We start from the raw sequence: 14,162 nt of genomic DNA, 5'->3' as shown, positions 1-14,162 counted from the left end.
AAGGTTCTCTTTGTTCAAATATCAATGTGCATCATCTCCTTTCAAGGTTTAGAAAAACTGAAAATCAGCCTTGTTGGGTTGAGGGAAGGTTAGCTGAATCATTTTAAATACAAGTTTCCCTTTTGTTATGCAACTTTCTTGACGTACGTTTTCAGCCCTTGTGAAACGCTGCTGTGCGACATGTATCCACGCACTGAGCCGCTTTTACTCAGTCCAAGGTCAAACGCATTCACAGCAGAACAACGCACAACTCGGGGCACTTTTTTTTTCATTTCAAGGCTACAGTGGATATTATCAACTCCAAACACAAAAGATATGCTCACTGGCGATGAAGAATAGTGTGCTCAGAACTGGGTCCACACCAGGAGAATAAACAGAGAACATTCACAGGCGCCATGGCAACTCCAAAGTGCATCATGTCAATGGACTATATTTTGTACTTTTTTATTGTGTTTCACCGCCACAAAAATGTATTTATTAATTTAATTTAGTTTGAAACATGCCATTTTCCACTTTGATCTATAAATATTTAACACATTTAATCCAGTTACTTCATAGCAACATCCTTTATGTCGATTACTTATTTATACAGAGGAAAACCCATCAAGAGAAAACCTCTTTTTTGTGTCTGCCCAGTTAAAGACAAAATAGAGATTAAACAAACACAGGACGTCCAAATAAAATGCCAATAAAACATTAAATAAAACAATCAATAAAAAGAAAAAATACATAAAAACACTTTACATGATTTTAACCTATAGTGGATGTGAAAGTGTAAGAGCACCAGCACTGTGGATAGTCTTTAACAAGTGCTTTGGATTCATTAAAAGGCATCACATCATGTATTTTAAATAGTCTCTGTGTTTAATTCAACAACGTCACAGAAATCCTTTTTTCCTGACTCAGTATTGACTCTGTGGTGACTGTGAAATAAGAATGTCCTGAGATCTAAAGCGGTGAATACTTCCAAAAAAAAATGCCAATGAGAGCCTTATATAGTTCAAAACTATTATTATTTTGTATTATTTTTGAGCTGCCGACTGTTACTACTTTGCTTGATGTTTTCTGGCAAACTATTCCATAACCTGACACCATTGATTGCTTCACAAATGTTCCTCTTGTTCCTCTGAGGTTGTATTTCCCTTCTACACAGTATATTTGAGAGTTTTATTGTTTGTTATAAGACCAAAAAGAAGGAGGATCACCACTTAATGCTTTTGTTACTCTGCGAGTTCATTTTCTTTGTATTTTTATCAGATCTTTTTGACAATTCCCTTTGTACAAACATAGATGATATCCTAATGCTGCTAACCTTCAAAACCAAATACACGTCATTATCATAGAAGCACAGTTTTGTTTCCAGATTGTTCTCTTCCTGTTTGTGTTTTCTCCTCACAGCTGCAGCGGCGTGACCTTAATAAGATCCTCTGAGTTTTGCGCCGCAGCTGTAGCCTCGTACACGGAGCCGGCTCGTAACATGCTGTACCGTCGCGTTCTAACAAATACCGGAACCTTCTCAAGAACAGCTTTAAAACTCATCTCAAAGTTACTCGGGCGCGTTTTTCTTTTCACTTTTGAGAATCTATCAGCTCTCAAATCTGAGCTGAAGCCCCAGGAGACGCTTCGAGGAAACTGAATTTCTTTGTCTCATTAAAGTTCCACACTCAATTTCCACTGGGGCTCCTTTTTTACGCTTTAGCTGCAGATGAATTTTAATCTGCTGCTTTGCAAATCCAACTGCACCCAACAGGCGAGAGAAGCATGGATACTACACGTGCACTGGTTATTTAGTTAAATCTCATTTAAGTGGGAAAGATGGTTAAGATCTTAATCAGAATGTAACATGAACACACACTGTAGAAAACTGGGACAATTATCCATTTGCTTGTTTCCTATGAATGATGTTAGTTGACTTTCCTTGTTTGATTTTCTAACCGTTTCTGTGGTTTAATTTCAACAATTCAACAATTTTGAAGTGATTTTTGGCTATGTAAAAGTAAACTGAATTGAACTAGGATAAAACCGGTCAAAATGTATTACTGAACCTAGACTAAAATACAAGAATGAACCGCGTAGTTATAGTTGCTGTACGTTGTTTATTTTGCACCTACATCTAATATGTGGCTGTATCATATTAATTGTGGGATCTATCTGCGCGTTGGCCCTGGTGTGGTCTGTGTTACTCTTACTGTACCTCAGACATGTCGATGGAGCCCATGGCCAGAGTCTTGTATCCCAGAATCGTCCGGTTCTTGTAGCGTTTCCGTCGCTGGAGCATGATCTGCAGCTTGTTCCCCTCTCGCTTCAGAAAGTGTGGATACTGCAAAGAAATCACCGTTATATTTCTTACTGTCAATGACTATATTTAAACGCACACACCAAAAACCTGTGCAACATTTGATCTCTGGAGTTATAAGAGCATTGAAATGTGGTTTAAAGTAAATCTGATGTGAGCAATTTCATTTATTTTCTGATTGTTCAGACCTGAACAGGATTTGACAACTTTTTTCTCTTTTTTTCAGTAGGTGAGATTTCTCTTGACATTTACCAAAAATCATATTTGGTTGTTAGTGTTTTAGTATCCTATTTTTAGTTTGCTTGTGGTTTATTTTGTGTTGTGTTTTAACATGGTACCAATGAAAAATAAAACTTTTCTCATTTGGTTTTCCATGTATAAATAAATAACATGAAATGAATTAATGAATCATTATATTATCTGATTAAGTTCAGATCAGATCTTAACTGGCCATGTTAATGTGGTGAAATCAGTTATATACCAACTATTTCAATACGTTTTCATACAAATAAATAAGATACCGATTTGTTTAACTGTTTTAGGCCCACTTTAATTTACTGATATATTAAAAACAATATAGAAAATATATAGAGAGTACAGGCAGTTGGAGGTGACCTATATTTCCAGCTCTCAATGGTTGATAAGTGTCAGTCAGCCAAAAACTGATCTAACGTATGCTCTTTGATGAATATTAGTTTATTTAAGGAGAGCCAGAATTTTGACAGACTTGGAAAAGAATCAAGATCAAACCAGGACTACACTCGGAAGCAAACAGGACAAAACTCCAAACCTCATTCTCATGTCTAAAACTTTACATAGAGTTCAGACAAAAAGAGCTTGGATCGCTTTCTGATTCATCTGTGAAGCCCTCAAAGTAAGCGCAGAGTTTGTTGACAAGACTTAATGCTTCAAGTTGTCTTTTTACCAATCACAAACTTAACCTGACAAGTCATGTATATATATATAAGCAAGCCAACTGTATAACCAAGACCCCTGGTTACCTGCAGAGAAAAGGTCAGCGCCAGGTCAGTCTCCACGGAGCCACTGGGGGGCAGCACTATCTCATGGGACCTCAGGATGCGCTTGGAGCCCTGTGGAAATAGGTCAAGTTTATCTTTAGTCATATTTCAACAATGCCAGTAATCAGAGAGGGCAATAATGCAGTACAAAAAGTATTACAATTATCTCATGTTTAATAATAATACTGTTGTTGCTAATGTGCAATGAATATACATTGTAATTCATATCAAATACCGGTAATAAACTCCATAAATGAAATGTGTATTACTAATAGTGAATGAATAAAGTAGTAAAACACAAACAAACACAATCCAAATGAGAACCGGAACCATTCTGACCTGTATTTTGACAGCGATGACGACCGAAATGAGCTCCTTGTCCAGTTCCCTTAAAACAACGAGTTTCTTCAGAGTCAAGCTGCACAACCTGAAGGACACAGAGGCAGAGAACATAAATATACTAACAAAAGCAAAGTATTTTGAGTTTGATCACAAATACATAGCGTTTAACTGGACACAAAGCGAGTTTTTCCTCTTTCTTGTCTCTATGTTAATCCTTTAGAACAGGGGTGGGCTATTATTTTTCCTCCGAGGGCCACTTTTCTGTCATATATGGGCTATTGAAGCTATTATTTAATTAATTTCATATCATCTTTATTAAGGATACAAGTGCAGACAGATGTTACAGACAGTTAAAAAAAGAAACTAAAATATTACTAGGGGCCGGATTAAAACATGCTGGGGGCCACATCTTGCCCCTGGGGCCACAAATGCCCAGGTCTGCTTCAGAATGTTCCACAGTGTACCTTTAAACCATCAATCTTTCATGTGTTCAATAACAGGTGTTTTATTGTCTTGGAAAACATACATTCTTACAGTAAGCAGAGCCGCCGCTCCACAGATCTGACCTGTAACTTGGCCTGCTTGCCTCGCGTAGCTTAATGCAATACTGTGGAACCTTTCAGACAAAACAATAGCATGTTGACGAGACCCTTACGCACTAAAGCACCGTTAAGAAGTAACTACATTCGCTTCTCCTGAAAGTTCACTGCCATTGGTTAAACGCCCCTGTCACTCACTCTGAGCACAACAGGGGCCGACCAATGAGAAGCGAGGATGACAGAAAACAGAGCATAGAGCAGCTTTAGCAATAAAAACAAGCTCTCCAGATCGCCACATGCTGATTTCACCACCTCTTAACTGTGAAAACCAGAAAGCAAACATTGACTTTCTCATAGTTCATGGTTCATCTGTGTTTATCCCAAAACAGTCCAAAGTAAACACATGCTGAGGGGGTTAAAGGGGGACAGAGGTGAGGGCCATGTGTTGGCTGCAGACACAAACATGGCAGATGACAGGACCGGCTCGCGTTCTCACCTCGTTTTGGACGCATTTGTACATTTGTGAAGAGCCGTGTGACCGTTTTGACTGTTTGAGAGTGACGCAACGTGCATAAATACATGTGGGGAACAACAGCTGCACTTTTGAGACACTATTCATTCTGTTCTTGTTCTGGGAAATGCTTGGCTGGGGGGGAAAAAGCTGTAAGAAAACCTATGCACACTGCGTCACTCTTAGTTTAGACATTTCGGTCCATCTACCTCAGAAATACAATAATAAAAAACAATAGAAATACAAATCCTGTGTCCTTTCCTCTGCAATATAATAGTAGTTGTTGCAATATCTGCGCTATTGTAATGTTATCACTCTATAGTCACTAATCCAAGCAATCCAATGACTTTAAATCAAAGTAATTTAAACTTACTGATGATAATATAAACTATACCACCTTAACCACTCCGTCTTTACACATACAGATCTATTCTTGTGCAAAAGATCATCACAGCAACTCCTTTGCAAAAGTACTATTTACTCTGAACTTAATCTCAAAGCGTTGTGGCAAGATGTGGCATTTTTAACACTGCCCCAATGTTACCAACAATTTGCTCTTTTATTTATCAAACGCCTGAGGTTTTGGCTCAGACTCGAGTGGTTTTCTTTGTGAAATTCAGATCAGCCGTCGCCAGTGGGATGTAACAAGAAATGGCACTAAATCACGAAAGAAAAAAAACCTCTCAGGCGTCCCAGCGCTTTTTCTGTCGTGAAAACCTAATGCGAGCGCAGTGTTTCGGGGGTAAATCCTCTTTGAGTTGGTTCACTGGCGGCGTGGAGCGGATTTTTGGCACATTTTGGCACTTGTAGTAAGGGATGTGTTAACAAGCCTGTCACGTTTTTCAGACTGGCTGTATTCTCACTGACAAGAGAAAAGGGTTTTTACCCCCCGCAAGTTGGCAGCTTTTCACTCTCTCTCAAATGTAAAACAAAAACAAACGCATTTATCATCCCGCTAACTTCGTCTTGAGCTAATTAAACTGTACAAAGTGTAACCATTGGGCCGCATGACATCACTGTTCAGTTATTTGAGTCTTACACCTTTGTGCAATGTGGGACCAAGTATTTAACAAAGTATATTAAGTACATTTAATTTGAAGAGCACCGATTTATCACAGAGATTAACACGTGCTTCACAGATTAAAGCAATACAAAGAGTCATGTCAAGAAGGAGAATCATTAAAGTCATGTTGACTATAAAAACTTAAAGAAGGCTTTGGCACAAGAGGAGAAAATGTGCACCTCTTTATTTTCATAATCTGGTACTTTAAGAAGAAAACAAAGTATAGGTTGTCACAGAAAAACTTTAAAATCAGATCTGATGCTTGTAATACAATAATGATGACATTCTTTGCGATGCCACAATATCAAATGTCGGTGTAATCCCTCATTCGTCCAGGAGTGTTCTATTGTAGAAAAAGCTTCAATTGTAGTCATCTGGACTCAGTTAGCAAAAATATTATTATTATTACTATTATTTTTGCTAACTGAGTCCAGATGACTACAACTGAAGCTTTTTCAACACAATATCAAATGTGATTATTGTGAGAAGAAACACCATGATTTTGAAGTGCACTGTGTAACTTTTTCTATGGACAGGTTATTACTGTGCCTAGAATGTTCTTCAGTATGACATTAGGCCAAGTTACAGGTCAGATCTGTGAAGAGGTGACTCCGTACTGTACAATCGCATGTTTTTCTATTTTTTCTTTTTCAAAATTCAAAACCATTACTTGAATAAAGGTATGGTCACTTTAATGCCATACTGTGGAACAATCAATTCAAATCAACAAAAACTCCATAAAGGTAAGTATATGGTGGTCCTAGAAAAGTGACACACGATGCAAGTGACACATGATGCATCATAAACAAACAATCCTCAATTGTCCGTAATTTCCATCGTCTTAAAGTGTGTAAGACAGGTGTATTTATACCTGTTGTAAATATAGTTTTACACCAACTGGCTATTTGTGGAGAAAAGATGAAAAATCCGTAGAAAATGACAGGAAGTGACATCATCACACCAGGGACACTCATTCCATCTAAAGTTTATAACTTATAACTTTTTTGTTAGACATTAACAGAATTAACGTCAAATAAAAGGAATTGTGATAAGTTTTGTCCCAGTTGTTGCTGGGTAATTTCCTAGTGTCATCAATTACAACCAGAAAATACAATTATAAACCTAAAAAAATGGCTTTTCTGGCAAATGTCTTTGTGTAATTAAATATCTTATCTTATCTAGATGAGCTTTCTCACATCAAACTTTCTGAAAGATAATGTAATGTTAATGTGACATAAACAGTTAAGTTGTACAACGAAGAAAAGTGTTGTTGTTTGTTATCTGAGAAACTTTAAGCAACATGCACCAGACCTTGTAGTTTTTGATGCCTTGCCAAGACAGCTCTCTCCTCCAAAAACACTTCCTCCTCCTCCTTTATGCTAATGCTGATGCTATAGCCAGACAGCATGACATCACTGCTGAAAAATCTGAACTCCTTAGAAACGTCCTGAAAAGCTATGGCACAAAAGCTGAGGTTGTTGTCATGCTAAGTGAAAATGTGTGTCTGAGTGTGGGACCAGTTCATCAGAATAATGGAGACGCTATAACACACAAATAACAGACAGAGTGAGGTGAAATCTAAAGCCACGGCTATTTTGAGGACAGGAAGTGAACGCAAATAGAACAAAGACACACAAATACCAGCTAGTCCACCTTTTCTGTTTGTTCAGGGCACAGATTGGGGGGAAAAACAAGAAAAACAGAAACATGAGACTTAAATGGTGCAGAGGTGGAAGTGTACTGGCTGGTATAATAACATTCTGCCGTCGTGTCCTTGGGCAAGACGATCCGCTCGCCAAAGTGCTTGTATGAGCGTATTTGTGTGATTGGAGGAGGTGTTTACGTTTGACTGGTGAGACTGTCATTCTGTCCGATACTAATCCAAATTGAGGCAAAGAGTAAGAAACTCGTGTCCAACATAAAAAGAAACAAAATGCTTGACTTTATATGAATTTCTTATGTCATTGTTTTCCATCTATTTCATGACTGAGCGGTCGGGACTCCCAAAATAACTGACTCGTGACTCACCCTGCAGGATCAAATTAAAAGTGGTAATATTTCAAGTTGAATGTGTTTTTAATGAATAGTTTATTTATAGTTTAATTTCAGTATAATATACAGTTTTATATCAATTAATGTATGTCATAATTAGAATTAGAATCACTGATGGTAGAGTCTGACCACTGCACAAAGCCTTCTCCAGCTCGTCCCAAATATTGTCAAAGAGGCTTAAGGTCTGGACTCTGTGGTGGTCAATCCATGTGTGAAAATGATGTCTCCCTGAACCACTCTTTCACAACGTGGGCCCAATGAATCCTGGCATTGTCATATTGGAATCTGCTCGTGCTTAAAACACCATGTCAAAGTGCCCACTATTATTTTTGACTCCCACTTGACTTCAGAACTGTGTATCTGGGCCTCAAAACTCCAAACATGGACACAATAAATGGATACTTGTGGAGCATTCTTCTGGCAGCAGGGAAAAGGCCATTGTGACACAAACCAAACCAACGATCAAAGACTGGACTGACATAGTTAAGGACTTATAAGACGAAGGGAAAAGATTATAATTTGTACATTTGACAAACTTTGGACTAGTCTGAACTTTTATGTTGTTCAGTGTGTGCCGAAGTACTTTTTAGTTTTCATTCTGCATCATGTTTTGTCTTATTTGTTCTTTTTTGTTCCGTTAATATACATTTTCAAAAACTGAAAGGTAAAAGAGAGCGTAAATTATACTGTACAATACTTTTCTTTAAAGTCCACATCTATTCATAGTAGAGGAATAGTGACAACGACTGAAGTACTAATTGAATTGTAACCACCACAGTCAATAAGTACTTTACTACCATTATGGAATACTAGTACTTTTGCTTCTACTTGAGCTGTATCTTCCTCTTCTGCTTGACTGACACAGCAGTTTACTTATAGATTGTAAATCAAGCTTTACACGCAGCTTGGACAATGGCTGTTTTGAAGAAAGCCCGTGCATCAATGTGAATGGAGACCTTTCTTTTTTTTTCCCCGAGACTCGACCCACGACACCCGGACACAATGGATCAACGCCACTCAATGATCCCTTTGTTTACCATATCAACAATGCTTTCTTCTGTCCCATTTTGTATTGTGTGTAAACCCACATTAATATCTATTCGAGCAATGCAAGGTAGGTGTAAGTGGGCTGTAAGGATTTACCTGAATAGTTTAAATTTGGACTAGTTTTATTGCAACATTTATTTTTGTCCAGTGGCGGTTTTAATTCAATCTAACGTTTTTATTCCTCACAATGTGGTTCTGTTCCTGCCCCAGGAGATGAACACGTTTGGATGGACTGTGCTCAAATGCATTTCAAACGACACACCATTTAATTTGTAAGAGGATCTGCGCTGACCTATTTCTGCTCAAAATGTGTGACATGCAACAGACGGGGCAAATGCACAAGAATCCCACTGTGAGGTCAAAACATTAGAATAAAGTGCAGAGAAGCAAACCTTTAAACACTATTCTGGTTTTGATTTAGCTCAATACACTGCAATAAAACCATTTGTATATCAATTAAAATGACTTGAATTCAGAATATTACCGTGAACTTGATCTTACTAGTATTGACTATAGTTTGTCTTATATTTAATGTCTTTGTTTTGTTTTAGTCCCATGTGATCAATTTCATGTTCTATTAAGATAAAACGCCAAGTAGGCAACGACTAAAGAGTTGTAATAGCATTGCAGAACAAATTCTTAATATTGATAGATTTAAGGTGCAATATGACTCAAGATGTGTTGTAAATAAATACTCATTAAATCCTGTTGTGTAATAACACGTACTGAGCTCTTGTTCAGGCACGGTTTGGACACTTCGACCTCACAATCGGCCTTTCACGCAGACCAGTGCCACCCATTTGCTCAACGACATTCGAGAGGCGAAGACAATGAATGAACATCTTGAGCACTTACCATCACAGTTTCAGAACCACTGTTTGTTTGGGGCATTCAAAAGAGCATAACTGTTGTGTGTGGCAGTTGGAAGTGGGCAATATATTCAAATTTAGATAATGCTGTGAATGTTGCTTTGAACTTATGCAAAATCTGAATGGAGGAGTATATTGTTTGTAGTGAAAAAATCCACAAAAAGAGTTGCTAAAAGATGAAAATGAAAAAGGTTTTGCAGTAAACTTCCAAATGAGAGCAAAAAGTGATATTTTACACTTTTGGTGATTGATTTTTACAGACATTTCACATTTGTCTAGTAATTTAACCTCAAGTAACACATTGGAAGACATATTTTAACACACTTCTGTTGGATTAACATAATATCATTTGAACATTGTTATCGGGGGGAAAAGATATGTCATATATGTAAGTTTGTTTTCAAGTATGTTAGACTAAGTACACACATCTTATTCTATATATATTTGATTTCCCCCCACTTTTCCTTTTATTTAGATACTATATTATCAAAGGTGCACTGTGAAATGTATGTAAAATGTAGCTGTGGCGAGTCTTTGAGCAGAGGAGGATTGACTTAAAATGAATTTGCCGCTGTCCAAACAATAACAAATATCATTTTGAGGGGTCTGGATGCATGAGAAAAGCAAACAGAAAAACAATATGCATTATAAACTAAAATGTCCAAACAAATCCGTCACGATCTCACAGCCTGGAAACGTCTGTCTGTGCGATTAGATATGCAATTCATGTTTAAAAAGTAGGACTATGATGAGAGAGAACATTTTTAAAGAAGTCCAAGAGCATAAACGTTTGAGAGGAGACTGAAATATGAACTGACAAACTAAAACAGGAACATTTCAGGACATGTATAGGTCCAAACTACAGGTACAAGACGTTTGTACAAGAAGACAGGACATTCTATGATCTAAACAACTGCAGACTTTTGTGGTTTGACAATTGCGCCAACTCAAATTGGGATTTTGATAAATTCTGAAATATTTTGTGCAGCCATAATGAAAGGAGTACATCGTAGACCTCTGCGTGTCCTCTCTGTGAAGGAGAAGACTGATGCAGGCGGGTTTAGGATTTCAGCTCCACAATTCCATGGTCCACAGTGAGAAAGGCTGAACCGGACACTGGGTCTGTAGTACTAATAATATTTCCACACTCCTCCAAACCACTTCCTCTGCCCTTGGTGAGCACGACTATAAATCTGCAGCTTTAAAATAGATGCGAAAATATAATATGAGAAGCAAGATAAGTCTGGACCATCAGGGCAGAAGTGGAGTGGGTCCTGAACTAAGCCTTTCAAGGTTTAATTGGTTACTCAAGAGTTTATCATTTTAAATACATACAATTGTAAAGAAAATGAGCCAAAGGGAAGAGTAATGAGACAGATAAAGTGTGTTACAATAAAACAAACCAAGAGTACAGAGTTCCTCGGTCAGAGAAATTTAGAACCACTTTGAAAATCATCAGCTTATTCAATCGAAACAAAATTATTTGAGTTGGTTTAGACTTTTCAATCAAAATAAAATCCAACCAATCATGGCCAATATTGCATTAACAGTATGTAATGCATTTAATGATGGCTTAAATTGTAATCACATAGGATAAACACAACCAGGATAAACACAACAAGGATAAGCACAATAAGATTACCATGTTATCAATGCATTCTTTTGATTAGAGTTGGTACATTTGTCTCCTGCACTGTGATGAGATTGCTGGCCTTAAGATAAGAGGTGAAAATACAGAAGCTGCAATTCAGGGCAAAATAAAGTGCTCAATCTTGTCTTGTCAGCGGTGTATAAAGAAGAAAATCCCTTTCAGTTTCAAAGAAATCCAATTTCTGAATCTGCTGAATTGAAACCTGGACGTGAGCCAGAATTTAATGTACATCAAGGCTTAAGCCAAAATCATTACTCTTCAACCATCAATACTTGATGCTTTTCATATTACACGGGCAACAACTCACAAAGACAAGATGAAGAGAAAATGTGAGGAATAATTGCGCACGCTGACAACAATAAATGTTACAAAACAAAAGCTTTATCAATATCAAAATCTATCAAAAACATAATGACAATATAGAACAATAAAAGAGTAAATGTCCTCACAGATGTCCTTATCCTTTAGCGAAAGTTTGTGCTGTATTAAAAGTGAACAAATCAAATGTTTAAGAAACTATTTGTGAAACTATTTAGAAATGAATAAATGTATCTTTAAATTTAATGTATTACGAACCTGTTTGCGGTTGTAGAAATTGGTAGAAAATAAATATATTCCTTTATTGTTCACACATGGGGAAATTTCATAAATAAAAGGATAAATGGTTGTTATTAACATTCAATAAAGCAGATTGTGGCATGAGCATCAGTGGGGCCGGTTCTTATCATGTATATTTATTCACTTGGTACAAATTAGAGTATCCATTTAAATAAAGGGTTAGGATTGAACTTAACCTTGTTGCTAAGAATCCGTTGTGCTAACCACTCTGCCATGTGCACAGCAGGCCCATAAACGAAAATAAATAGAAGTTTAAGAGCATGTTCCCTCATTCATATTCAGTTACACATACATTTGCATAAAATACAAAGTAGTTTCCCTTTCGATAAAAACACAAACATGTGTCCTGCAATATCCTCTCAACGTGCCACTTGCTATTCATTTCCTCGTCCACTTTATTCCAAACTGCTGTGGAACCGGCAGCATTTTATTGGTTTTCAATCCATCATGTTGAGAGAAAGAGCGGCTTGTAATAAAAATATTTCCAAGAACAGGTGTTTCAAGGATTTTATGGGACGATATAAAAGTGCAGAGTGCAGATCAATGCATGAGAGCGACAGAGCACGCTTCCCCAATACTAGAATGTCTTTGATAAATTGTGGCCTTTAAATTACAGTTGTCTTTGAGGCGAGCCAGGACAAGCAGTACATTTATCAAAAACATATCTGACTGTTATTATCTGGTTGACTAAAGGATATGTTTATATCTGCGATGTATTTTACTGTCGATAAACCAGGTGAACCAATTTAAAGCTATAATAAAGATAAGGTGAATATGAATAAAGCACTTGTTGTATTTCTTTATCTTGAAAGCTCATTTAAACCAAACTGACACAACAGTATTTATTATTCATTCATTTGGCTGCTCTTTCGGGTTAACACAGAAAACATAAAGGCTTAGTTTTTGTTTTGTTTTTAGCTGGATGCAATAGCTGTTATTACTTGCTGTATTGTGAACTAATCGATTACTGAAATACTCACCATTTAGTAATCAATTAATTGTTATCTAGACTATGCAGATTTAAAAAAAACACAAAACAAAGTAGGAATTGTCTTAAAAATACAAAAGATACACATACATTTAGTGTTTTTGTTGTGGGATAAATGTATAAATTAGGGCAAATTTAATAAAAATCTCAAAAAATCCAGATTGGATTAGACACTTCAGATTTTGAGTATTGATACTGAAAAATCAATTGCTTTTCTGAATAGTTTTAGAATATTCATGCTCAATATCAGGACAGAAGTATGTGACAGAGTGGGACGTCAGTGGGTCGTGGCCGGTAAAGATTTCTATAGGTTTATAAGGTTCAACAGGAAAGTACAAAAATAGTGAGCCACAATAGGGAGAGGCTGGGGTCATTTTGAGGTCAAAGAGCACCATCACTTCAGGAGCAAACAGCCTCTGAGTATCTGATTACAGTCAATAGAAAAATTAAAAATAAAACCTGCGTTACACATGAAGAACTTGGTGCAGAGCTTATGCTGCAATACAGACCATAACACTCAAATCCTCCACCATAAAACACTATAAGAAGCACAAAAGAACATTGATAAGATGGTCCCGCCGCGCTTTAGACTTTGATCGTCTTCTGCACAGTAATTATGACCTCAATTTGATTGTATTTCATTTTTGCATTTATATTTTACTTTTACTTCTGTTTGTGGGGAGAAATTTTAATCATGAAAGAAAAGTTGTACAGTGTGTATATTGTGCATTCCACTGACCATTTGCGCAATAAAACAAACTTTGAAAGAAAGTGCTAAAAAAAAAAAAGAGAGAGGGAGAGAGAAATAATATTTAACTCTCTTACAAACATGAACACAAAACTAGAAGAAAGAGTTTTGCCATCACAAATATGCTAACAATAACTAGCATGCTAACATCCCAATTCCTGGTTCTTGGGACAATAAAAGAGGATCCCCTAAGGAACATTTAAAGTTTCAAGTTCATTCATTAAGAGTTAAGGCATGAAACACACACAAATCAATCACATAGCTTTTGTTTGCATTAACCATTTAGGTCTCTGGAGCAGTTTTTATCACCCTAAAAACAACTTATTCAAAGTATCTGTACTGGACCAAAACACATTTCACTTTATAACATTGAAAAAAAGCACTGATGTGCTGTGTATTTATTTATTCAAGCATCACGG

The 14,162-nt window shown here is 36.8% G+C and overlaps 1 protein-coding gene across 8 annotated transcripts in view; it reads right to left on the bottom strand.

Annotated features, from left to right (window-relative positions):
- The window catches only part of pacs2 (phosphofurin acidic cluster sorting protein 2), a 62,050-nt gene that overhangs the window by 17,317 nt on the left and 30,571 nt on the right, over positions 1–14,162 (bottom strand). For all 8 annotated transcript variants that reach the window (XM_072457154.1, XM_072457158.1, XM_072457155.1 and 5 more), the window contains exons 2-4: positions 3,655–3,742; positions 3,298–3,387; positions 2,195–2,320 (exon numbers count right to left, since the gene is read on the bottom strand). In XM_072457154.1, the coding sequence (XP_072313255.1) occupies positions 2,195–2,320; positions 3,298–3,387; positions 3,655–3,742 (304 nt within the window). The remainder of the gene's footprint in view (positions 1–2,194; positions 2,321–3,297; positions 3,388–3,654; positions 3,743–14,162) is intronic.

This window comes from Eucyclogobius newberryi, unplaced genomic scaffold (assembly GCF_026437365.1).
Source record: "Eucyclogobius newberryi isolate DKJ021-1_F unplaced genomic scaffold, fEucNew1.0.hap1 SCAF_21, whole genome shotgun sequence".
Lineage (NCBI taxonomy): Eukaryota > Metazoa > Chordata > Actinopteri > Gobiiformes > Gobiidae > Eucyclogobius > Eucyclogobius newberryi.
Note: the sequence above shows the minus strand (reverse complement) of the source record. Positions and strands in the feature narration are given on the sequence as shown.